Source organism: Antedon bifida, chromosome 8 (assembly GCF_963402885.1).
Source record: "Antedon bifida chromosome 8, ecAntBifi1.1, whole genome shotgun sequence".
In the NCBI taxonomy this organism is placed as follows: domain Eukaryota; kingdom Metazoa; phylum Echinodermata; class Crinoidea; order Comatulida; family Antedonidae; genus Antedon; species Antedon bifida.
In genome coordinates, this window is record NC_136233.1 from 7,561,183 (window position 1) to 7,587,633 (window position 26,451).

At 34.6% G+C, this 26,451-nt stretch overlaps 2 protein-coding genes across 2 annotated transcripts; one reads left to right on the forward strand and one right to left on the reverse strand.

The window, feature by feature from the left end:
- Nucleotides 1–953: 953 nt before the first annotated feature.
- LOC144849545 (transmembrane protein 170A-like) lies at nucleotides 954–6,581 on the reverse strand. Its single transcript, XM_078706487.1, has 4 exons — nucleotides 6,437–6,581; nucleotides 4,275–4,353; nucleotides 2,686–2,856; nucleotides 954–2,301 (listed from the first exon to the last, which is right to left on the reverse strand). Exons 2-4 carry the CDS (start codon nucleotides 4,330–4,332, stop codon nucleotides 2,168–2,170), a joined length of 363 nt encoding a protein of 120 aa, XP_078562613.1. The 5' UTR covers nucleotides 4,333–4,353; nucleotides 6,437–6,581; the 3' UTR covers nucleotides 954–2,167.
- A 7,996-nt stretch (nucleotides 6,582–14,577) lies between these two features.
- Nucleotides 14,578–21,565, forward strand: LOC144849543 (neuralized-like protein 2). Its single transcript, XM_078706485.1, has 3 exons — nucleotides 14,578–14,762; nucleotides 17,993–18,888; nucleotides 20,774–21,565. The coding sequence occupies exons 2-3, from the start codon at nucleotides 18,093–18,095 to the stop codon at nucleotides 20,884–20,886; spliced, it is 909 nt and encodes a 302-aa protein (XP_078562611.1). The 5' UTR covers nucleotides 14,578–14,762; nucleotides 17,993–18,092; the 3' UTR covers nucleotides 20,887–21,565.
- The last annotated feature ends 4,886 nt before the right edge of the window (nucleotides 21,566–26,451 follow it).

Sequence of the window (26,451 nt, forward strand, 5' to 3'; positions counted from 1 at the left end):
TTATGAATGCTGACTGCCAGTGATCTAAACAATAGGTACGCAGTTGTCTGGCGGTGTCCTTTGTACGAATCGTTCGTGCCCCAGCTCGCTCAGACGCGTCAATATCATGTTACATGCAGGGACCAAACATTTATTTTTCAGGTTAAAATCGGTAATTCATTTGCAACTCTTAGAAATTTACAGACACTATCGCTCGAAGTGCGCTCATACAGGAAAGAAGGTACTGTATGAGTTATTCACGAACGAGTTTACGAATTTTTCAATTTACTTTTTGTACTGTGGGGCACGTATTTGGAGGATTTTCGGGGATGAGGGTGAGGTATTGGGCATGTCGGGGAAGGGGGTTCGCAGTCGGTTAAGGTGGGTTCGCTGTAAAGAGGGGGTTCGCCCGAACCATAACCCCCCCCCCCCCCTGGCTACGGGCCTGGGTATGTATGCCGAGAACTTAATTATAACATAAACATAACATATTTTAAGAATAGTTTTATCGACATTAAAATGATTAATCTTTTATGTGCGCATTTTCTAACACGTGGTGTTTGTTGTGCGGATAACTAACTCGTCAAAAAATGACAGGTTCAAATCTAGTTATTCTTGCTTGTACTACTAAACCATTCATAAAAGGCCCTTTTCTGCTAGACGGTATAATTTTGGTAATGGTACAGTAGCAAAAAAGAACATAAGAATAAAATAAAAGCACATCAATCAAGCCCACGACGACTGCTGCTACACATGAGGCACAGTCAGTTGTATTGGGAACTTTCGTTGTCAACATAAAGATTCGTTGATTACTTTTTGTATTCGAATTGTAAATTGTAAACGGATCGTGCTCAACAGTCCTCAATTGGGCTATCTAAAGTGTTATTCCAATAATCATTATCAACATGAATATTAACAATCATTATGATACATTGTTTTTTTTGTTTTGAAAGATCAAGTAAATTTGTAAAATATTGGAACCAAGTATTACGAGATATATTATTGGAAATTTCAGTAGCTTCACCCTTGGTTATAACGTTTTCATTCTGTCAGATAACCATGATTACCTCAGACAGAATCACAATAACATTTTCTTATTCGACACAAGCGGTCAAGGGGTTGCGTCAACAACAATGCGGGTCCACAACCCATACAAAAACAAAACAAAAGTAAAATTATATAAATATAAAAACATTCAAACATGATAATACAAAAAAGAGAATAAAACATTATATACAAATATTGAATCGAATTATGAATGTTCTCTGAACTACCTAATCTCAATTTTCACAATAGTTTATTTACATAGCTTTTTTATATTATACACAATAAAACTACAAGTAAAAAATTATGTAAGAACAGGGACAAACAAAACTTATCTTTTATCAAGTACCGTAATATTATTATATTTAACAAGAGTGAAATAAAAATTTTAATAAGTTAAGAGCAATCACATTATAGTCCGGTCAAACTACGGTTTGACCGAGACAATATTAGAACAGAATTGTTGTAGGTACTTCCTAAGACCCATCTGAAGGAATGAATGTTGTTTTTTTTGCCCCACACTTGTGAATAGGAATAACTTCCACTCATTAGGGGTTTCACCCAGGGAAAGAGAGAAATTAAAAATAAAACAAAAGTATTAAATATAATTCGAGTTACATAGTGCAGTAGCTTTGATAAGTCTTACAGACTATATGACCATCCAACCCACTGGATGAAAGCAGACATAGCTTTAAAAACATCATTATCCACGTCAAATTTAAACTTGACTTTAAACTAAACATGCAAGCACACATCAGTTACATAAATAAATCTTGATATAATAATAATAATAATTAGGGGTACTATAAAAGAAATATCATAAACAATCACTGTATTATGTAGGTTGTCAGTAAAATGTCATTAAATTAAGATTATTATATCTTACTATTTCCAGTTACTTTTGGAAAAAAATATTCATTAGATAAAATATAAACATAAATACTATGAACAATTTGCATCAATCTGTTTCTGGACTTAATACAGTAGTTTAAAGTGCTAGTTGCACCCATTTGATAATGTTGTAATGTTTTCAAACCTTGGAATGGTAGTCATGTGATTCCATTTTGACCGATCATGTTATTTTATTTACAAACTGTAGCCTATGTAATAATACAAATTACTGTTAAGCAAACTTTGACTTTTATTATAATGTTGCTAGGATTCTTGAAAATGAAACAAATATTGTAATCAGAGTTTGTCCACATCCAAATATGATTGCAAAGTGGGCATCTAATTCTGATAGTGTTAATGTTCTTATTATGAATGCAAATAAAGCACCTGAAACAAATCAGAGAGAAAAAACAATAAGACAATTGGAAAATAACAAACTATTTAGTAGCAAATTAAAAATGATCAAGTGTCAATATAGGCATATAGCAAGTCCGCCAAAAAATACACAATCCAAATCATTCAATTTCATAGAAATGCCAACAATAAAGAGTTAATAGAGTCTACCATAGACTTTAGTCATTGTGGATAAAATGTGTCTGTCTGAATTCAAACCAGTGATCTCTTTTGCTAACTGGCCGAGCATGTTTAAACAACCAGGGATTTATTAATTGGAACTCCTTGTTTAAACAGGAAATCATGGCTGATGAAGACACATTCCCTAAGCAAATGCACCTAAATCAATAAAAAATGTATAGATATGTGAATACATACTACTAATAACACCAGCTGTTATAGGTCCAAGAAAACCAATAATCAGTATCAGTACTGGTAAAAATCTGCCATATCGGTGTTTACGTAAAGCAAAGAATGATATAGATGCTGAAAAAGCATGTACAACAAAAGATGACAGCATATACCACAGGAATGAGATTTTCCAAATTTCTGGGAAAAAAAAAATATGCTAACAAATCAAATCATACAGCAATTATATATTTGAGTATTGCTAATACTAACTGCATAGACCTCACACAAACCATACACAAACCTCCTTCAAAGCACTTAGTATCAATTATTTCACTAGAACTATTAGTTTAAAAGAAGACAATTTATGGGAAAACAAAATTTGAAATATTGCTGCAAGTTTTCAATTTTTTTGGGTGAAACCTTAAAATAAATTAATTTAAAGTGCGAAACTTACAGATTACACAGTGCAAACCCGCACAAACACTGTGCAAACCTCTTCCAAACCACTTAATGTGGAGTTTTGCATCAGGACAAAGGGGACGTAATTAACAGAGACATAAGTGACGACCCACTCCTGACGTAGTTGTTTTTCACCCAAAAAATTGTTTTAACACAATTTTTTTTTCATATTGTCTCCTTTTATAGTGATATAATCAATATTAAGTTGTTTGAAGTAGATTTGTGCAGGTTTTTTTTAGGTCTCTGATATCTAATCTGTCTGTCTGCATCATGTTTTGCAGGAAAAATTCTGTCTTTACAAAACCATTTTTCAGGTACAAAAAAAAGTGTTGTGAAAGACAACCTGTTTGCTAGCGACTATAAAATAAGACTATAAGGTCATGATAAATATGGAAACAGCACTGTTTGTGTTATTTGAAAATTTGTAAGGAATGTTGTTATTGAAATAAAATGAAGTTTTTCCTTTATGTGGGTTCTGTTGTACATGGGTATGAAATCTTTGTATTCCCCAGGTACAGTATGACCGTTTTGATTTAAGTCAGTCAACGTATGACATAATGTAATCTGGTACTGTGTTAGAGATGCGAGTGCATCTTGGAAACTTGGGATTAGGCTAGGTTATGGATAGAATAGCAAAATGAAAAACCAATTCGTAAAATCTTATTTTTACAACAAACGGAACGTGTAGTTGCAAATTGTAAATCAAATAAAAGACATAAAATATAAAAAAAAAACCTAAAAAATCAACGCCCTTAAGAAAATACTTTTTAAACAAAAAGTGTTTTAAATTTATGATTTTCAACTTATTATATGTGAACTTTATTTTATTCATTATTAAAATGGTAATTACAGTGATTTTTACAAAAAAATATTAATTATAAAATATATACAGTGATTATTTATAGTAATAATAATAAAAATGAATTGAATTATATTGAAAACAAAAGTTGAACAATAAAATACTGAATAAATACAAAGTTTTATTAGAGGTTTACAATCAATGGAAAAGATGAATACATATAATATTGTAAGTATAAAGTATATCAGTTTGAATATTTCGGGAACAAAAACAATTAATTTTACACTTTGCGTTGATTTTAAAATTTGTACACAGTACAGTACTTGAAAATGCAGTGCAAAATGTCTGGCTTACGTACCTTTCCAGTCATTGAGTTTATCTTTTGATGTTAAACCAAACACTTCCATGAAAGCCATTTTCTAACAAATATTAAGCCCCTATTGTAAACAACCAAAAAGAGAATTTTGTTTAGTATACAAATTTTTGCTTTTGCACGCATCCATACACATGGAGTATTAAATGATCATAATTGTAATAGGAGGTTTTACTACACAACATTTGAAAATTATCTGCTATCTTGATAGCAGCCAAAATAGTGTTTACATTTGTTTACAAACTCCTAGTTTGCCACTGTTTGGAGAAGGAGGCTGTCCATCTGATAATTGCGAGTAAATCTCAAATCTGACCCCTAGCCATCAGTGCAGAAAACTTGAAACTTAGCAAAAGTTTAATTTATATCATGCGCTAACTTTCTGTTGAAAAAAAATATAGTGTTCCACAGAAAGTTACGCGCGTAGTTATGCCTTTTTTTAAACAGTCATAGTATCTAAACTAAATGATGAGATTATTTTTATTACATTTTCTGGAAGTTGTATTCGCGTCAATAGCATTTACGGTACAGAAATCGAGTCTCACGTTGGGAAATGAAATAAGATTTTTTTTTATATCCGTATTGTTTGTTCAATTTTATTTCTTAGTGTATAGATTTGATTTATAACAAGGGTGGTTTATATTATATGCGGAGGGATCTTTGATCGGATTGTGATACCGGCTATTGTATTTGCGTTAGCAAGATTCTATCCTCATATATTATAAATAATTAAAGATTCTGACAAAATCAATTGTAATTAGGACGTAAAGTAAAAGCCTGTCATTTCAGCCCCGCATATGTCCTGCCACTCCCTATTTCAATATAATTAATATCAATGAGTTATTCATTGTGCTGTGTATCCATATTTTCTGGATTTATCAACGAAATAAAAATATTGAATGTCGCCAACAACGACCATTTTGCGGGAAGTCACAGGACCCAGAAGCCAGTTGATCAGCGCGAGTGTGTGAAAATAACCCTGTGATATTCACCAATTTCGATAGGAAATGCTTAGCGTAATACTGAAAACTAATGTTATCAAATTTACATTTCGCGGTACATCTCAGATAGATGAAGTAGGTATCGCCTATGTCAGGATTAAGCATAATTTATATATAGATAACATAGATTCCTGTCATTTGAATCAAATAAAAGGTAGCCCTAGCCAAGGCCTACATTTCATTCACATTGATTAAAACAGTAACATTTGGTTTTTAATAATATTATATTAAATGTTATATTTATATTGATTTTATAAACACAACTACTTTAGTGTTAATTATGTCAACAAAGAGGACCAAACAATCTTAGGCCTAGCAAGCAAGGCTAAAAGCAGGCTAGACCTAGTACTAGCTTGGCTGAAAGGCAAAACTTTGACAGAGAATTGGAACTTATCTAGGCTAATTATGGTTTTTCCAACGAATCCACGTCTTGTAGGGATGTCCCCATTAATTAATCAAAATCCTAAAAACTATCTAGGCTAGGCCTAAAGCTTTAAAATGCCTTTTGGAATGAAATAGTACATATCTCCAAATCGTACACAAAAATCTGCTGCTGTTGCATAGCTCGCGGTGCTGTTTACAAACGTAACAACAAGACAATAGGTGGCATATTTCACAATAATTTGTCAACTAGATTTTTCTTCCATCTGCAAAACATTTTTTTTTGTACACAAAAATGTTTTAAAAGTACTATATTAAACGATTGTTTAATAGTGCGTACTATTGCACGCCATGTGACCCACAATCATCCAATCAAATGACACGAATTTCTTTATGTGTTATATACAGATTACTATTAATTACCGGTACTATAATTAGTATAGTTGTGATGAATAGTCTCAGTTAAAAATGTGTTTGTTTAGGTCTATAGTTTGGATATTCCCAGAATGAATCTAAATATTCTTAGATGTATAATAATACTATATAATATAGGCCTAGATAGATACTAAAATAAATAATATAGGCCTTTTTAAAATTATTTTATTTTATATCAATTTGCTTCGTGTGCACTTTTTGCGTTCCATACTCTAATGTGGCCGATTGGTTTTTGGCCGATTTTACTTGGGCCGAATTGGATTGAATTCAGTCAGTGGTAGGTAGCCTACATCAATTTCGCGTCCTGTAACTAAAACACCACCAGATACTTACCAGAGCAACAAATCATACCACCAGGGAGCAGCCACCTGGAATTGATTATTAATGGTATATTACAAATTTCAAATCATACATTATTTCAGAAACTGATTAAATTGAAATTAAAAGTTCAATTTCTCGCCGTGTCGCAATGTCAGAAAAGAATAGAATGCTTTTTATCGTCATAACGAAACGAACGCGTTCAGCCGTGTCCAGTGAGGTAAAGCCGAATACTAGAGGGCGTACTCCAGACTCGTCGTCACGTACCTTGACCTTCGGGTTATCCGCGGAAATGAGGTATATTCAGAGCGTCATTCTGACGACTGGAGCATTCTCTACTTCTGTACGGAGCGCCATTTATGCCTTTATTAATATAAATAGTACTACGGTAACTGTGGACCCAATTTAGCACCAGGGTAGCACAGTGATATAATAGAAATAAGTCACTACTTTCAATATCTTTTCGTATGTTAATACACTGTGCTCAAGCGGACCTAATTTGAAGTCGCTTCAATAAGTTTTAATATTGTATGTTTAAAAGGCATCTGAAATCATATTTATTTCAACAAATTTACGAGTGCTAGCGGTTCTGGCGTTGCGCCTTAGAACTTATCTATTTGGAAAGAATTCGGCGCATTATAAATATAAATTGAATTGAATATCTTTTCGTATGTTAATACACTGTGCTCAAGTGGCCACAATTTGGCACCAGTGGAGCACAGTGATATAAACTATAAATAAGTCACTGAATGTTAATATCATTTCGTATTTAAAACATCGAGAAAAAATACTTCTGGAAATACTTCAAAAATATTTCAAACTTACTCCATCCGTAATGCAAAAGAAAAATTTAGTTTCAAGCCATATCAGTGATTTTAATAACTTGCGTTTGTCTAAGATAAATACTTATTTAGTGTCTCCGGAAAGTGCACATATTCATTGAAATATGAAATTAAATATTAAGTCTCCAGTACTAGCCCACCATGGAGCTAATAATGAAAATAGAGCCCAGAATTGCACTTATATACGTATACTTATTACTCATACATAGTCACCTATGATAATTATGATAATGTTAAAATTTCAACCATCCAGATGCTACTTCATTCAAAATTTTAGGTGGAGTTTTCTACTCGACTTCATATGCCTAAGGCCTAGCCCGAAATTGGTCTAGAAATCTGCATCTTTGCAAATGTTCTATATTTTATCTTATTTCTAACCCCATACAAAAACCATCGGAGACAAACTATCTGTTTAAAACATGTTTATTCTGGGATTCTGGCCAAACACACCAACTACCTTAAACGTTTATTCATAACATAATATTACAATACAATATCTTGCATGAATCGGACATTTTTGTTACCAATGTAGCAACATTTATTAACAAAATCAAAATTTAACAGTGTGGCGTGTTGACCGCGAATGACTAACAATAGCATCTTTCCCACTACACCTGCACGTGACCATTGCATAACAATGCACGGCATACCAAACCGTTTCGTACACCTGCGATGAATATATAATAAATTCAATTTCTTTTAAAATTGAGGGCGGCAAACATAAAATTTACGAGATCGAATACAGGTTGAAAAAAAAATTTAAAACAAAAAAGACGTTAAATGTGCTCTCCCTGCCTCAGCACTAAGGCCCTGCCACAGCCTTTTGGGGTCGTTTCCACCACATCACCAGATGCATTGATGTTGTCGCCTCATGATGTGTGGTGGAAAGGGGGACATATGATCTGTGAACCCCAAACACAGTGGCTCGCATAGCCTTAACTCTATTCCACCGACCAGCGTGGGAATCGAACCCACGACATACGTGTTGTTAACACGACGCTCAGACGACTGAGCTAACTGATCATTTTGGTTTTATCAAGGTTAATAGGATATTTATGACGTAATGATGAATTACGTAATACACGTATAAATAGACTATTATCAGCTGTTCAGTCATGTACTACTTTGTGGCCGAACGGGTAATGCTCAGGTTTGGTTGCTCTCAACTCTAGTAGATTGGGTTCGAACCTCTACGGATATTTTTTTTTTTTTTTTGGAATTGGAAATAAATATTGTTTTTCTTTGATTTTGAAAGAATGATATTTTGAGGGTTGTAAATGTCAGGCCTAAACAAGTGGACCTTTTTTTAAATAACAAAGTTGCATGGCATTATTTTCCATTAAATAGACTGCCATAAAACCTCGAAAAGAAGCCCATGTGCTCCTTCATTTTTAGTACTCTTGGGTGGGCTTCTTTTCCACATGGAGTTCTTTTCGAGATTACTTTTGCAAACTAAAAGAGAAGAGCTGCTAGGTTCTCCCCGGAAAATGTTTTATTTACATGATTTGAATGAACACTTTTCTAATGTAAAGATTAACAACATCAAATTTAACAGTGTGGCGTGTTTACCGCGAATCTTCCCCATAATACACCTGCACAAACTCATTTGCATAACAACGCACCGCATACCAAACTTTAGCTGCAAGGTCCCCGGAAATGACATCTATTATTTTTTTTAACAACATATATAAGAATCTTCAGTACAGAGCAAAGACAATTTTGAAAAATAGAGCTGTATGGGTTCCCGCTCGGAAAAATGGCACTTTACATGATTTGAAATGATATGAAACAAACTATATAAGACTCACCAGGACAATAGAGCTTGTCTCCGGAAAGTGCACCTTTTCATTGAAATATGAAATTAAATATTAGGTCTCTAGTTTTTTAAACCAGAAACAACAGCAGAAACAAATCCGCCACTTACAGCTTGGTTTAACAGATACAAAGACAATTACAACAACTCAGAAACACTTAAATTACGACGAAACAGATAAAGATTGGAATTAAAAATGTCGATATGGGGATGGGCCTGGACTAAACTATTATAAGATAAACTTAATCTACTGATGTAGGCCTAACCACTTTTAAGAACATTGACTCTGCTAAAGGGAACACAAAGGATATTGTTGTTTCTTAAATTTATTAAAATGTAGTGACTTTATTTCTATATACCACTGTGCTCCCCGGCAAATTGGGTTCAATTAAGCACAGTGTATTAACATACAAAAAGATATTAAAATTCAGTGACTTTATTTGTATTTTATATCACTGTGCTCCACTGGCGCCAAATTGGGTCCACTTGAGCACAATGTATTAATATATGAAAATTTATTTAAATTAGTGATGCATTTCTATTTTATATCACTGTGCTCCACCGGTGCCAAATGTGATCCACTTGAGCAGTTACCGTAGTACTATTTCTATTTCGGAAGTAAATAAAGGCATAAATGGCGCTCCGTACAGAAGTAGAGAATGCTCCATCGTCAGAATGACGCTCTGAATAATTCAACATGAACATACGTTAAAATATGAACGTCGACAATTATTATCCCATCCACAGTGCTGAATTGTACCTATTTTGTATCATACAGCATATTACAGTATTTACAGAATACATATATATGAAATAACGAGACCCGTCATTTAATCCAATTAAAAAGTGACATGTAGGCCTAAAGATAACAATTTTAGAAGATAATAACTAAAAATACATTAATACAAATTTGAAGAATGCTGGGTACGTAAAAGTGAGATGCGCTTATTTTATATAAAAGGAATTAGTAATTAAAAAATTGAAAATTATTTTAAAAGACCACGCTCACCCTCTGCACTATAAATTTAACAAAAGTCAACGTAGTGACCGACTCCTTCAAATAAAAATTAAAACAAATAGTTATGGCAATTCCTTCGTGCCTTCTGCAATATGGTTTTATACGAGTGATATGCGCTAGTTTCATTTATTAGTAGTAGTTTAATCGACATTTTAGGATTTTATATTTATATTTTGTATGGCTTTTATATCGTAATTTATATATTTTATGTACTGTATCCATTTTATATTTGTATGTACTGTATTTTGAAAAGGCTATTAGAGTTTCCCCATGGGGATAATAAAGTTTTAATTGAATTGAATTGAATTTAAACGCGACACTAACATTTACGAAAGAGATGAAAATCTGACTTTTTAAATTCAACTGGCCATATGGTGACGTCATGACATCATATAGACAACATTTGCATATGAATTCATATCTAGAATTCAACAGCTTCCATAATAAGTTTTAGTCATGCGGGTCACTTTTCATTCCGAGGAGCTATGGCAGATTGAAATATACAGTACAGTATTGTATATAGATGAAATTAAACAAGTCACGTTATTCTAAATATTTTTAGGCCTATATGAATTCAAATTTTGTTAACGCATGTGAAAGAAAATTGATAAAGAAAGAACATATTGAAATCTACGGCGAAATGGGATAAGCATAAGCGCAATGCGTTAATGTACACTACTAAGGGGATTAACTAGTACCAAAGCGAAAAAGTTCTATTTTTAAAATTCGAATTATGTATGTGTACAACACAATCAATGGCCGTAAATACAGTATTGTATATACAATTTGATTCTTGATGCAATATTGTTTTTATTTTATCAGAGTGCGCTTTTATTATACTTGCCCATGCAAAGTATATAACCACATATTAAGAAAAAGACTAGACTGTTAGTTAGCCTATTACCAAATGACGACAAGCATGAAGAATTCGACTTCACAAAAAAAGCACCGCCAAAACTGATTTTGTGGTGGCGCTGTTACATGTTTTGTTTTTTTTTTGCTTGTGTCAAGCTCGCCAAAGGGTGACTACTTCTTCGCATGCAGTTAAAGTAAAATGACGTCACGTTAAAGCGTGTCGTCACAGAGTCTCATGCATATGCAAAAGGAATGTTTTGTCTCTGCTTAACTTGCGCGCTCATGATTTTACAAAATGTTTTCAGAGTGATAATGATAGTGCGATCGGTGGTACAGAAAATAAAATAATTCCGATATTGTTCCTGATAACAAAGAAGCAGATTAAATATAGTTGTTTATTTGACCAATTTGGCTTAGATGCCTAGGCCTAGAAAGACTTTCTATGATAGGCCTATACTACCTACTCACTAGCGGCCTAACTAAAGTAAAATACAGTATACAGTACTACTAGAGTAGTAGTTTAGTACACTCTACCCACTATCCTCCTTCATCGTTACCGCGTGGCATCCAGATGTACACAAACCCAGCATACTAGCTAACTACACTTCCCACCCAACCTAGCTCTAGCTTGGTATGCAAATGCGCTGCGCTTTCGGGTCTCATGTCTTGCAGCATTTGAAAATACATACTAATACTGTAAGTTATCATTATTTTTTATTCGCACTGGAAGTATCTAGGCTTTCCTGTTACGTTAAAATTAAATATATTATTTATTATCCTCAGCAGTGAAAACAATTATATTTTGTTATAGATGCCGTGATTTTAATTCTCAAAAACATGATCGCCAGTCGATGGCTCAGGAGTTTCGATAAATCTCGCGTCGCGTGTATGGTGGTGGAAAACACTCTCAGAAAGTTTGCTTCATTAATATGCATGAGACTCTGACGACCCACTTTAACGTGACGTCATTTCACTTTAGCTGCATGATGTGCGAAGAAGTAGTCAGCCCACTTTTTTTTCCAGCCAACAATAACTATGAAACGCCGTTTGTGTATTTTTTACAATTTCATTGTTACTTATGGCTTTTAATGGTATAGTATTAGAAATTAAATGTTTTGTGAGAAAACGGAGGATTGTTCCTGGGAATCACTTGGTAGGATTATACCAGGATACCTTATTAGTTGTCCAGTATAAGTTAGAGTATGACCACTGGTCCCTTTTACTCAGCCCTCATTTTTAAAATTGAAGTGTAATTCACTTACGATTTTAAATATGTTTTTCAGTGTTACTTATGGCTTTTATGGTATTAGAAATTAAATATTTTGCGAGAAAATGGTATAGAGTATTGGAACGGGCTTGAAATTTAAGACGGGCACCATTAAAATTTGTTTTATCAAGTAAAAACTTTTCAAGATCCGGCGTTGATTTTAACTTTGCATAAAAAGATAGTGACGATTTAGATGCGAGGTCCTCTGACCAAAATATTTTGTTTCAGTAAATTAAACCAATTTTCCATAGTGCGATTTTTAATAACATTTTTAAAAATATGCATGCATTCAAATCTACAGAAAGTGGTTCGTATACAACTAAGGAATTTAAACCGTAATTATTTTGTGTTGTAATTAAGCATAGTCTTGTATATGCAGTGGAGCACAGTGATATAAAATAGAAATAAAGTCACTTAAGTTTCAATATCTTTTCGTATGCTAATACACCGTGCTCAAGTGGACCTAATTTGAAGTCACTTAAGTTTCAATATCTTTTCGTATGTTAATACACTGTGCTCAAGTGGACTCAATTAAGTTTCAATATATTTTCTTATGTTAATACATTGTGCTCCAGTGGATCCAATTTTTTGGAGCCAGTGGTGGAGCACAGCGAAATAGTCACATACAAAAACATCCAGAAAAAATACTTCTGGAATTCAACAATATTTCAAACTTGGTATTATGTTCAATGTCGGTTACTCCATCCGTATTGCAAAAGAAAAATTAGTTTCAAGCCATATCATCAGTGATTTTAATAACTTGCGTTTATCTAAGATAAATACTTATTTAGTGTCCCCGGAAAGTGCACCTATTGATTCATTGAAATATGAAATTAAATATGAAGTCTCCAGTACTAGGCCACCATGGTTGGGGGGCAGAGCTAATAATGAAAGTAGAGCCAAGAATTGCACTTATACTTATACTTATTACTATACATAATCACCTATGATAATTATGATAATGTTAATTTCAACTATCCAGATGCGACTTTATTATTTAAATCACTGATGTGGTTTGAAATATTTTTGAATTCTATAAATATTTTTTCAAGAAGTTTTTGCATGTGACAATTTCCCTGTGCTCCACTGGCGCCAAATTGGATCCACTGGAGCACAGTGTATTAACATACGAACGTTTCTTTTGTAAAAAAAAAAATACTCCTCGATTTCAATATATATTTCTTGGTATATTTTAAATTTAAGTTGCTCAATTTTTACAGGAAAAAAATCGAATTCCTAACCGTTTTTTTGGTCAAAATCATTATTAGAGTGAATTGTTGGAATTGTATGTTCTTTTATAAGTATTTTAAGCAAACGCAAGTTATTAAAATCACTGATGTGGCTAGGCTTGAAACTATTTTTTCTTTTACATTACGGATGGAGTAACCGATTTTGAACATATATACCAAGTTTGAAATATTAATTCCAGAAGTATTTTTAGTCGCGTGCAACGCGACTCTACAGCTCACTATGTCGGTCGGTTGGTCGGTCTGTCGAAAAACACTAACTTGAGCACACAACTGCAGTCATGTATATGGCCTTGTTTCTCGATGTTTTTGTAAGTGACTATTTCCCTGTGCTCCCATTGGTGCCAAATTGAGTCCACTTGAGCGCAGTGTATTAACATACGAAAAGGTGTTAAACTTTAGTGACTTATTTCTATTTTATATCACTGTGCTTCCCTGGCGCCAAATTGGGTCCACTTGAGCACAGTGTATTAACATACGAAAAGATATTAAAATTCAGTGACTTATTACTATTTTGTATAACTGTGCTCCACTGGCTCCAAATTGGGTCCACTTGAGCACAGTGTATTAAAATACGAAAAGATATTACAATTCAGTGACTTGTTTCTGTTTTATATCACTGTGCTCCACTGGCTCCAAATTGGGTCCACTTGAGCACAGTGTATTAACATACGAAAAGATATTAAAATTCAGTGATTTTTTTCTATTTTAGTATCACTGTACTCCCCTGGATCCAAATTGGGTCCACTTGAGCACAGTGTATTAACATACGAAAAGATATTAAAATTCTGTGACTTTTTTCTATTTTAGTATCACTGTGCTCCCCTGGCTCCAAATTGGGTACATATTAAAATTCAGTGACTTATTTCTATTTTATTTCACTGTGCTCCACTGGCGCCAAATTGTGTCCACTTGAGCACAGTGTATGAACATACGAAAATATATTAAAATTATTGACTTATTTCTATTTTATATCACTGTGCTCCACCGGTGCTAAATTTGGTCCACTGGGCCAGTTACCGTAGTACTATTTCTATTTCGGAAGTAAATAAAGGCATAAATGGCGCTCCGTAGAAGTAGAGAATGCTCGTACGTCGATCGCTCTGAATATACCTCTCCTCCTCTGATCATATCAACACAGAAAAAAATGGCGAATAGAAGAGGCCTAGGCTAGCCTATTTCGTCGAACTCTCATTGATATTGCTCTCTTTCTTCCACACCTCTCAGTTCTGTTTGCTAATATAACATTATTTTTTGGGATAGGCCCTTTAACGCCAAAAAATTCTACAAATTGTACAGGTAAAGATAGCGGCGCCTAATAATAATATAATAGGGCCTAGCCTAGGCCTAGCTAGGCTAATATAAGCCCTACTACGCAGGTAGGCAGTAGAGGTCTCTACGCCTAGAGTATAGCTAGGCCTAGAGGCCTATGTCTTCTACTAGCTAGACCTAGGCTAGGTAGGATAAGCCTACTTACTAGGCTAGGCGTAGCCTAGAGGAGTAAGCAGATAGGCTAGCTAGTTAGTAGGCTTCTCTGAACCCATCTAACTAGCATACTCGATCCTCCGTGCGTGCCGTGCTAGGTCTAGGGTAGGCCCCAATAAGGGTAGGCCACCAGTGCAATGGCAATGGAATCGGTTGTGCTTGAAATCAGCCACGTTTTATTTTAGTCTCTATAATTTATAATATCAACATCTGGTCAGTGGTATTTTGTATGACGCACCACTAACACTGACAGTAAAATTAATGTCTATTAATAAATCGTTCTTTTACGTAATTTGTTGCAAATAAATAAAAGTCTGACGCATGAGGGCCGATTTTTTTATACCTATCTCGCATATACATGGTTAATTTCGAGTGTTGACAATGTGCGAGGCATGCGCGGCATGCCAAATATTTGTGCGAGGCATCATTTTATCATTTCCAAAAGTGCGAGGCATGCGAGGCATATAGTTTACAATTTCAAAAAGGTGCGAGGCATATCTTAACGTGCTATTATGCTATATTAGGCATAATAATCAATTATTTATATTTGTATAATAGGCCTAGCGTATCTAAATAGATTCAATACACTCAACATGTTTATTTTTATGTAACGATTGTTTTTTTCATTCAAGTCATATCGTGTCAAATTTTACTTTTACAAAAGTGCCCAAACTGTTCAAAAGTTGTGCATCCGTAATTCGGTATGCGCCATATTTTAAAAATCTGAACGACAGTCTTCAACTTTCGATAAACAATAATTGTTATAGCGGCACAAATGAATGCCATGTTTGTTGGCATTTCGAGCGCGTTCACCTTACAATTAATTTAACATGTCTCTCGAACATAGCAGAGTGAAAATAATATTTTGTCACACCCCCGCGCCTTGATCCGGTAGACCCGAGAGATGGAAAATCCCTCTTTACTATTTAGCAAGTAGCGGCGGAGTGATTCTGCCCTGAAAGGATTTGGCCTTGTGGCGATTCCCCTCCTATATAGCACATGGTTTCAGCAGCAACGCACAGACTTCTCTCTGGGCGGCGTGCCAAAGACATTTTTGACATTCCATTCTCTAGGAAAACGTGTACCTCTCTCGCAAATAAAATGAACAGCGATGGCCCGGACAAGTTCAATAACTGGCGGTGAATAAAAGGTAACTGATATGCCGATCAAATAACATGCCGCAAAGAAAAAAAATTTTGAGAGAATTCTGGAGCGCGTGTGAGAAAGACTTGCGTCCGCCAATCGTATTACTAGGCCTAAAATTAAACTTTACCTAATATGCTTAGCCCTAACCTAGAGGCCTATGCAGAAAACAATTTAATCAATTTTTATATAATAATAATTGGTGTAATATTTTAATAATGATACACTATTCCTGTTTTAGTAGGCTAGGTATATATTACGATTTTTATTTATTGTTGTCCATGTACGTACTAATAAACCGGGCGCTAGTTTCCTTCACTTGTATTTGTACTTGAATACCACACATTAGAAATATACCTCATGAGTACTTTAATGAAAGAATTACATGAAAAGTAACAAATAAATCCTTAAATTAATGATTTTACACTGTTCGCGAATTTCACGATGTTCAATATTTTTGTTTCTACGATAATATAGGACGTATCTGGATATTCACCCCCTAGCGGTTTACCCCCCGGACAACCACCACCTGGACAACTACCCCTTTAGGACAACTACCCCCCGGACAAATATCCCCCGGACAACTACCCCCTTAGGACAACTACCCCCCCGGACAACTATCCCTCGGACAATTACGTATTACCCCCTAGGAACAATTACCCCCCGGACAACTACCCCCCTGAAAATTACCCCCCCCCCCCCCCCTGGTAATTACCCCGCTACTACCTCTGGACCTGGACAATACTCCGAGGGCAAATAATGTTTCAGGACAACTACCTCTGTAAGACAACTAACCCCTGGACAACTACCACCCAGACAACTATCCCTTTAGAACAACTACCCCCCGGACGGACAACTACCACCCAGACCATTCAACAACCGGACAATTACCCTAAGGGGGTAGTTGTCCGGGGGGGTAGTTGTCCGGGGGGTTGTTATCCTAAGGGGGTAGTTATCCTAAGGGGGTAGTTGTCCTAAGGGGGTAGTTGTCCGGGGGGTAGTTGTCCGGGGGGTAGTTGTCCGGGGGGTAGTTGTCCGGGGGGTAGTTGTCCGGGGGGTAGTTGTCCGGGGGGTAGTTGTCCGGGGGGTAGTTGTCCTAAGGGGGTAGTTGTCCTAAGGGGGTAGTTGTCCGGGTGGTAAACATCCGGGGGGTAACTGTCTAGGGGGTAGGTGTCCTAGAACCAATATAGGACTAAAACTCAGTGGAATCCGTCAATTTCTCATGCATTTATTGGTGAAAAACACGTTTTATTTCAATATATTTTTTAATCTGTCAAATAAAAATACTGTAATAATGTTACTGCTGATAGGCCTACTGTTCTGTTTTCAAAGAATAATAATCGATCCTAAATCAAGACCTAGGACATCCTACTAAGGATATTATGATGAATTGTTCTATTTTATTCTTTTAAAGGTTAACGAAACCGTGTACAGTATTAACAGTAACATTTTTCCTTACTAACTGACAAAATCTTCACCAAATAATGCGTTAAATATATAGATTCCACAGAGTTTTTAGCCCTCTAATTAATTTTGCTCTTTTGACGTTCCATAGAAACCAAAATATTGAACATTGAGTGTGAGAAATTCGCCTGTAAAATCACCAATTTAACGGATTTATTCTTCATTAAAGTAGGCCTACTAATTCTAAGGTGTGGTATTCAGGATAAAGCATGGTTAACAAATTATTACAAGGCAGGTGCAAAAGGGAACTAGCCTACTAGCGGGCCTAGGCTACTTCAATTTTGAGAAATGATAAAATGATGCCTCGCATTTTTTGATGATGGTAAAACGATACCTCGCACTTTGTTACTACCCGCTAATTTCTCACGATCCATAAAAATATTTTAGTTTTATTTTAAAGATAATTTATTTAACATGCTTTGGCATTTATTTTTCAGACAGTACTGAGGAGAAAGGACAGTTTGATTAATATAAAATATAAAAAATTTATATTTGCCATCATTTTGTTGAAAGCAGCATGATATTTTATTTTCTATAATGCCTCAAATGAGATTTCACAAAAATCATGGGTATAACATTGTACTTGCCGATGACTGCCAAATAGCAAAACGAAAGTTTAGCTTTGCAAATGCAATAACATTTGGACAACATCCTCTTAAGTCAGGTGACTTGTTCTTGTTTGAGATTGAATCACAAGAGCTTGGTTGGAGTGGACACTTAAGATGTGGGCTTACACAATATAATCCAGAAAATTTAAAATGCCATAACAAGGCAATGTCATGGCAGGATGCACAGCCTGTTTTACAACCACAACCACGTCATGCTGGAGCACCACCATCTTATAATGACGAAGCTGGCTTAGAATTCATACCTCAATACTCAATGCCTGATTTAACAAACATGGGAAAATCGTGGATGCATGCAGTTACTAAATACCCAACTCGGTCCGATGACTACCCAACGGAATTGGACAATCCATTTGAAGTTGTGAAAAATACTAAAAATGCAAACAAATTCTTACAAAACTTAGGAAATGTTTTAATTGTTGGCAAAAATACAATTCCAAAGAGATATTTAGTACGTGATGAGTTTGCCATAGATATAGAATTGAATGGAAAAGTATCAAATCGGAGATATTCTGCCATTTGTGTTGGCAGTAGGATAGGAATTACATACAACATTCAAGGGGATAGTGCTTATATGTATTTTATAATCAATGGTGAAGAAAGTAGTGGTACAAAGATGGAATGGGCTAACTTATCTGCCCCATTTTTTCCAGTTGTTGACGTGTATGGTGTTACAAAACAAGTCAGAATATTACAGATTTCATACAGTAAGTCATATTTGAAGTACTGAGGCCCTAAAAAGGGAACATAAACATTTGTATTCTTGTCCCACATTGTCATTTATAAGTGAAAAGGTTCATCTGGAAATTTATTTTGTGTTAAAGGTAGAATTTTCTTTTGGATGATCCAAAAAAGATACTGAATAAAAACAACAACACTTTGTTCTCGACCTTTCTCTGGTTAATCAACTCTGCTTAATCATGAGTGAGTTTATGCATTTTGCGAACGATTTTAAGAAATCTAGTCTGTTGTTGAGCCATCTATTGAACATGAGTTGAGTTTTCCATAGTGTGAAAAGAACAAATCAATTAAGATAAGAAAACATGGTAACACAATTACAGAACAATAACAACTAACTAAGGAAAGCCCCTCCCCGACAATCCCATTTGAGAAAATCTAAATGTTTAATAGGTGGCGAGTAGAACAAAAGCGAGTTTTCATAAAACCGTTCCGATGTGCAGTTTCAGTAATTTTTTGGATCATTGTCACAAATAACTCTCATTACGTATGTTTCCCAGCAGTTTGAAAATACCTTTAGAAACTTTCTTGTGACAAAAGTATAAACACTGCACACAGTCCACAAATTTTTTTAAAAAAGTAAAAACAATTTCAAGTTTATAACAAGAATCTGGTTTACATTTTAAACAGCTTCACAATAACTCTAACATTCAAAAACCCTTCTTACACTCAAAATATCCTTTAAACTACTGTACTATACCCATAATTGTTACATTGCACTTTGTATTGGGGTCTGGCTTTGGAGCCTTGTTTTACTCGACTTTGATGTCATTTTAATAGATGGTGGAGCTTGTTTGTTCATCCTGATGTATTGTGTAACATAATCAGTTGTAGGAGCATCGTTTGCATGCTTTGCTTGTTGTGTGATACTCATTTTGCTTCTCAAAAAAGGGACCTTGTGGGGGTCCGGTGGGCGAAGTTTGTTTGTTCATCTCTTTCATTTCAACCAACCATTTTTTTATCATCTTAAATTTTCTTCCAAATAGAAAATAAAAGGTTGACTTGCATATTACACTTTTTGAAACCATTACCATAGTAATGTTTGAAACAGAATAACATAGCTCCACAACAATTACCAATGGACGTTTAATTTCATGCAATATCAGTCAGGCAGTAAAATGCAAATGATGTTGAAGCTTTAAATCTATTTCATTCCTATAATATTAATCAAAACAATAGTTTATCCAATTGTTTGTGCGTTTGCTTAAATGCTAGAAGTAGTAGGTAGTTTACTTGATGCTCCTACAGGCAACTTAATACTGGTCTATAACAAATCTTTCTCCATTCTGCAAATTTTAGATATTTTTTTACATACTTATTTTCCACTTCATACTTATAACAAGAAATGTTTCTGAATTACAATAACTGAATTAAACCTCTTTCTCTCAGGGTGCAAAAGCAATCATTTAATGGTTGATACTAAACACCAGGCAACTTACTACAATATTCCACTCTATTGTTCACATAGATCAATCAACTTCTAACCAGATTTAAGTATACACTATAAACAGCTTCACAATAAATCTTACAATAAAAAATTCTTCTTACAATCAAAATATCCTTATTTATATTTATTTAACTACTGTGGAGTAGCTTTTTGTTGAGGAGTTGAGTAATTGGTCAGATGTTTGCCCCACTCTTACGTAATTTTGTAGTTTATACTAATGTAAGTACATTGAAAACAGTAATTAAACCCAAAACCTACAGATTACTAGCCTCCAGATTAAAAATGACCACCTCATACATAAGGCTGTGCGTGCTCACACAATTATGTCTGATTAGGGCAGTTACTACATACTGCTTAGGATCCTAATCCTCATGCTACCCTGATCTCACTTTTGTGTTTTATTTCAGTGCCTTCATTACAAGAATTATGCCGTGATGTCATCATATCGCAGATAACTTCTTCTGCAATTGGAGGATTGCCATTGCCTGCCAAGCTTAAATACTTTTTGAAGTTTGAATAACACAGAAAATATTTATCAAGCCGAACTACAACTTACTGTTAGTTTAGTCCTTTATTTAATTCAGTGATGTGTTATCTTCAGAGGAGGATCCAGGATTCTTTAAACTGAAAAGCTCTATAATTTTAATCTAAGATTTTAAGATTTTTGATTTCATTTTAGCTGTCACAAAATGCCCTTAGAAAGAATACCCTCTGTTTTCCTTCATTTTCAAATTTTTTTGAAAAGAAGTTTTTTAATAATGCTTGTTTTTTTTCTAGGAAATGATTTCTATAATAATAAAAAAAAAACTTGAGATGGTTGATAATTTTTAAAATAGATTCTTTCACTAGAAAGATGGTAGATGAAGAGACAGAGTTAAAATGTATATTATATTCCACGAAAACTAGTCTCCTAAACCAATGGGCCATTTTCATTCGGACTCGATGTATGCATGCTTGGTTCTTAGACCAAACATTTAATTAAGTTTTGATAATTAACGAGAGGGAGTATACTAGCATGCAATTTTTGTTTACAATATCCTTCCTCTACCGTCCCAATCAAAAGCTCCCTTTATGTAAATTAGAAAACCCTTGAATTATTGTTATTTTTAATAAATAACATAGTTTTGTGTACATTTCATTCACAATGATATACAGTGTATTTATTAAAATCATTTTCATACTAAAATTAAATTGATAACTCCTTGTGATTGTTTTTTTTATTTTTTATTTTGTGTCGTGTATCTCTAAAATGTGTAAACATAACATTTCGTAAGTCAACATATCAGCATTTACTTTGTGTTAAGTTACTTTGTTAAGTTGTGCACCTCCTATTTTTTAATGATGTCCGAGTTGCGCAACGTAGCTTGTGCGCAATTTTATGAATTTCAATATGATTGTCCATAGATTAAAAACAAAAATTCATTTTTATTGATACTTGGTAAAAGTTTAATTCATATCAAGAGCAAGGCTTTCTGTGGATTAAAAATGGCATGTTTCATAAAAGTTACGCATGCACATTTAAAATTTTAAAATTCGCAAAATTAATTTCTAATCAACACGAATCATTTTGCGTATGTCAAATATTCCCACGCATGCAACCTTTTTTACGTGTACGGTGTATTTCCCCCAGACAGTAGCCCAGAAATTTTCTGGCTGTTACACGGATAATAGGATAAGCTTTTAAACTGTTATGATCGCAAACCCTACCCCAAAACAAACAAAAAAACAACACAAAACATCATAATAAATTTATGATTTATTTAGTCGACTTATTTAGTTAACTAATGCGAAAAGTTATCGTTTAAATCAAACTAAGAACGTTTTTTTAAAATACCCCCTTTATTTAAAGTAAAGTTTATAAAATGTGGTACAAAACAATACTTGGTACATTACTATAGAGTTAGTCTGGGCTCCAGACGGAGTTTTGTAAAAATATAAATATTTTTGCACATATGGCGTTTCATACGTGTATTACTTGAGTTTGGATACTCCGTCTGGGGAAACACGCATAAGTCACGTGGTTTGACACCAAGAATTCTTGGTGCATAAATTATCCAGTTGACTAGTTTCAGCCGCATGCCATTGGCTACTCACTCGTACGTCGTTTTAATATTCATATTTCAGAATTTCAAAGACTCAACGTCTAAGACGATGCGCATGCGCTATGTTACGTTTAGACAATGTGTACTTGGGTACATTGATGAAAGTTTCTGAAGGCTAAAAATGATTTTATATGCCTAGTAGTCTGGTAAACATTTGATGAGATTTTTCCCAAGAACATGAAAACTCGTCTTGATATGATATGATAGGCTATAGCTTCACCGGCAAATCTAACATTGAATGGATCATTTATTATGCGGAGAAAATTTGATTTAATTCCCACCCAGACCCTGTCCTGTTCTGTGTGGTGGTGTAGCTAGCCCTGTTGTGTGCCGGTCGGTGGTGGTATGTACCTTATTGACGTTTTTGGAAGGTCATACGTACGAGTTGAGTAGCCCTACGAAGGAGGCCTAGGCCAGGACTGGACTAAACAATTAATATTAATAAACAAAACAACTTGGCAACACGATTTTATATTTCAACAGTTGTTCAGTCTCGATCGTACATTCAGCACACTGTACGTACGTACGTACTCGATCTTTTTCGTTTTGAAACAAAATGATCATTGGTTGATTCGAAATCCATATTTACATACCGCCCGCCCCATATAGCCAAATACGGTATGATAACCTACGTCATTCTTATCGGATGTTTGCGGTTTGCAAATCGATTTCTATACGTGTTTCTCACAAGTCTGTATTTTCAGACAAAAATCGCGGTCGAAATAAAAACAAATAAATAAAAAAAAAGACAATAAATACAGACTTGGGGCAAGTCTACTATAGAGTATATCAAATGTTAACACCTATTGTTGCTACAGTCACTGTACTGTTAAACACCATGCGGTGCTTAGTCAGCCGTAAAGTTGTTAATTTGCATAACAAATGTGTCCGCTTGTAAAGGCAACGGAGACGCGGAATCTAGGTTAGTAAGTTACTGTTTACCAGTTGGACGATTGAACTAGTGTTCCAGTGTATAACAGTGTTAACGTAGATAGGAAGTATACAAGCAGTGGTGTCGTTAAGCCAGCTCACCGGTAAGCAGTGGTGTTGTTAAGCAAGCTAAAATAAAAGGAATACTGTTTGATTGTTGTCTGTCTACTGCGTTTTAGAAACAGCGACTACTACCAACTTGATTGTGTAACGGCAATAAAAGTAAACAGTAACTTACTAACCTAGATTGTGTTCACCGCTTAGATGAATGTGAATCCTTCCTGGTCATACCTTGGTCTATGAGAAAGAAGTTTATATGTAAGGCGACTGTCAATTAGCGCATCTTACCTGTCTGCAAAAACGCGTTTTGCTCATTTACTCAAAAGTACCTTTTTGTAGATAATGCCTTTTTCAAAGTACGTCAGAAATGTACTCTTGTCTGCGGTGACCAATATGGATGCAATGATAGTACCAGCAGGGAGGTATACCTCCCTGGTACCAGTACCAGTATGGGTCAGAAGCAAGGGAAATTAGTATACTATATTCTAGATCCAAAGAGTATACCAGTTTTGTTTCGGACAAGGTACTACAGTATTTATAACTGAAAGGCGAAAATGTGTAATTGAAATTGAAATAAAACTCAAAGGTCAAGCCATCACATCCGGGAGTTTTATTTAATTTAATTTGTTTAATTGAATTGGTACATTCATTTAGTGTGACAATACCTTCACATGTCCTATTCAGTTATTTGTTTACGGGATATACCCTTATTTGGATATAGTCTGTCTATGTCTATAAATCTAACTTCCTCACAAGGGATTTCCTTCGTCTTTGTTAGTACTAATACCCTTCTCGTTTTGTAAACATTTGATTTGGTTTTTTCCCCTTATTTTTTCCCAGACTAAGAAAATATTTATTGCTACGTTCGCCCTCTTCAATCCATTTTACTCTAGAACATGTATACGTATATTATGTACCTTTTGTTTCATTATCATAAATATTTTCCAGCTTGGGGTTTTTTAAATTATATTTGTAATATAGTTTTGGTAATCAGTATTTTGCAATAGGTTGTTATTAAATTTCCAATAGCCTGGGCCGCTTTTGGACTCATCAAAACTGATTTTAATTGAAATTGCTTGATGCTCTATCAAAATAGCTGGTCTTATATCACATGATATTACGTCATCGTGGTCAAGAATTTGTTTAGAAGTCAACCAGTAGTCAAGCCGTCTGTCAATTTGCTTGGATTTCCTACGCCAGGTATATTGTATTTTGTCTGGTTTTTATTTCTCCAGGCATCTTTAATATTAAGTTTTTTATTACAATTGTAAACAGCCAAAATATGCTAAAATGATTATGTTAAGAAATGTATATGCTAAAATGATTATGTTAAAGATGTATTGTCCCTTTGACCAATTCCAAAAAAAATTTTTTTTTAATTTCGAAAAAAGTGGGTCATTTTGAAGTATCATAATAGTTATTAACTTTCACCAAAAATTAGTAAAAAAAAAAATATTTAACCGAAATACAGACATTTTTTTGTTCAAAAAATAACTTTGACTTCCAGTTAAAGTTTTCGATCAAAACATATCTCATAATGCAACGCGCTTGTTTGGCTACTCTGTATGCATAATCATAAAACTTCCTCGCGATCTGTGTGAAAACACCTTCTCAACCGCGACGAGTTGTAAACAATCCTAATTAGCATCATGTATAATGCATACTCGTGGTTTGAAATCGTTGTTTACTTACGCTTGTGATGATTTTCCAGACGAAATGTAATCAAATTAATTTACCGGTTAATTACGTAAACTTGTTGTTTTTGGCTCAAATTTTCGACTTAAAGTGAATACCTTTAATATTACTTTGATATGGCCAATTTAAATTTAGAATATTTTTTTTTTCATTTTTTGTGTTTCAAGGGACAATACATCTTTAAGAAATGAATATGTTTAAGAAAATGAATACGCTAAGAAATTAATACGCTAAGAAATTAATACGCTAAGTGAATGTGTTAAGAACTTAACATTTAAGGACTTTCATAAACACTGGTTTTACTTTCGAAATGTTTTGAAAACCATCATCTGAGTGAGTTTAAGGGTGGGGAGTTGGGTCGAATAAATAATTGGTATACCATGTGCATGTACCAGAACCTCGATTCCCGGGCCGAGGATATTTGAAGTCGCTGGCTACAAAATTAAAGTAGACTGTTGTGTCGAAATAGGTGTTTGTTTACGTTGAGGAAAAAGTTATTTTTTGTGTATGATGTTACATACCATGCTATTAGGAGTTTTTTTAAAAACAGAAATGTTAAGCTTTTGATTTCGGAATTATTTCCAGCTTCTTGTGTGTCGTGTGAACAATAATACTTAAAACTCGATTTGCTATGAAATCTTGTTTAATTCACATTTTGAAATACAAATATCATGAAAGTTATAAAAAAAAAACACTATTGGTTGTCTGCTGCAGCATCCGGGATAGTTCTGCTGTTTCGCCGTCGATGCTTGCGTGCCCATCGCCAGATCCTTCGAAGCCACAGCACACGAATTCGCCAACGGTGGCGGCGAGGTTGGGCAGTAGTATTTTCCTGTTGATTACTGCCTACTGTTGCGTTATCACCATCAATGGCTGGCGTCGTGGTCTCGTCACGACGTGCCATTACATCTCCTTGGTGTTGGTTCGTTGCTCCATCACCAGCACTGTGATCCATTACTCTATTCCTATCTTCGCTCTCAACTAACTGTCGTCTAGTCAGTAACGCCTGTGACTCCTCATTTGAGCGGGAATGTCCAACTTCTTGAACATCGGCTACACGATTAAATTTACGTTGCCTGATTTCAACTATGTATTCGCATAGCTGTGCAAATTCTTCCTCTGCTTCGCGTTTCATTTCCATCCTCATTTCTTTTCTCAGAAAATATCTCTTTCTAAAACTGTCATCTGGGAAAATCTGTAAATTCTTCGCATTTTCATCACGTTTTCTTGATTTCAAACTTATTTCGTATGCGTGTGCACACATCCGACGTCTGTTTTCATAATATTGTATTTTTTCA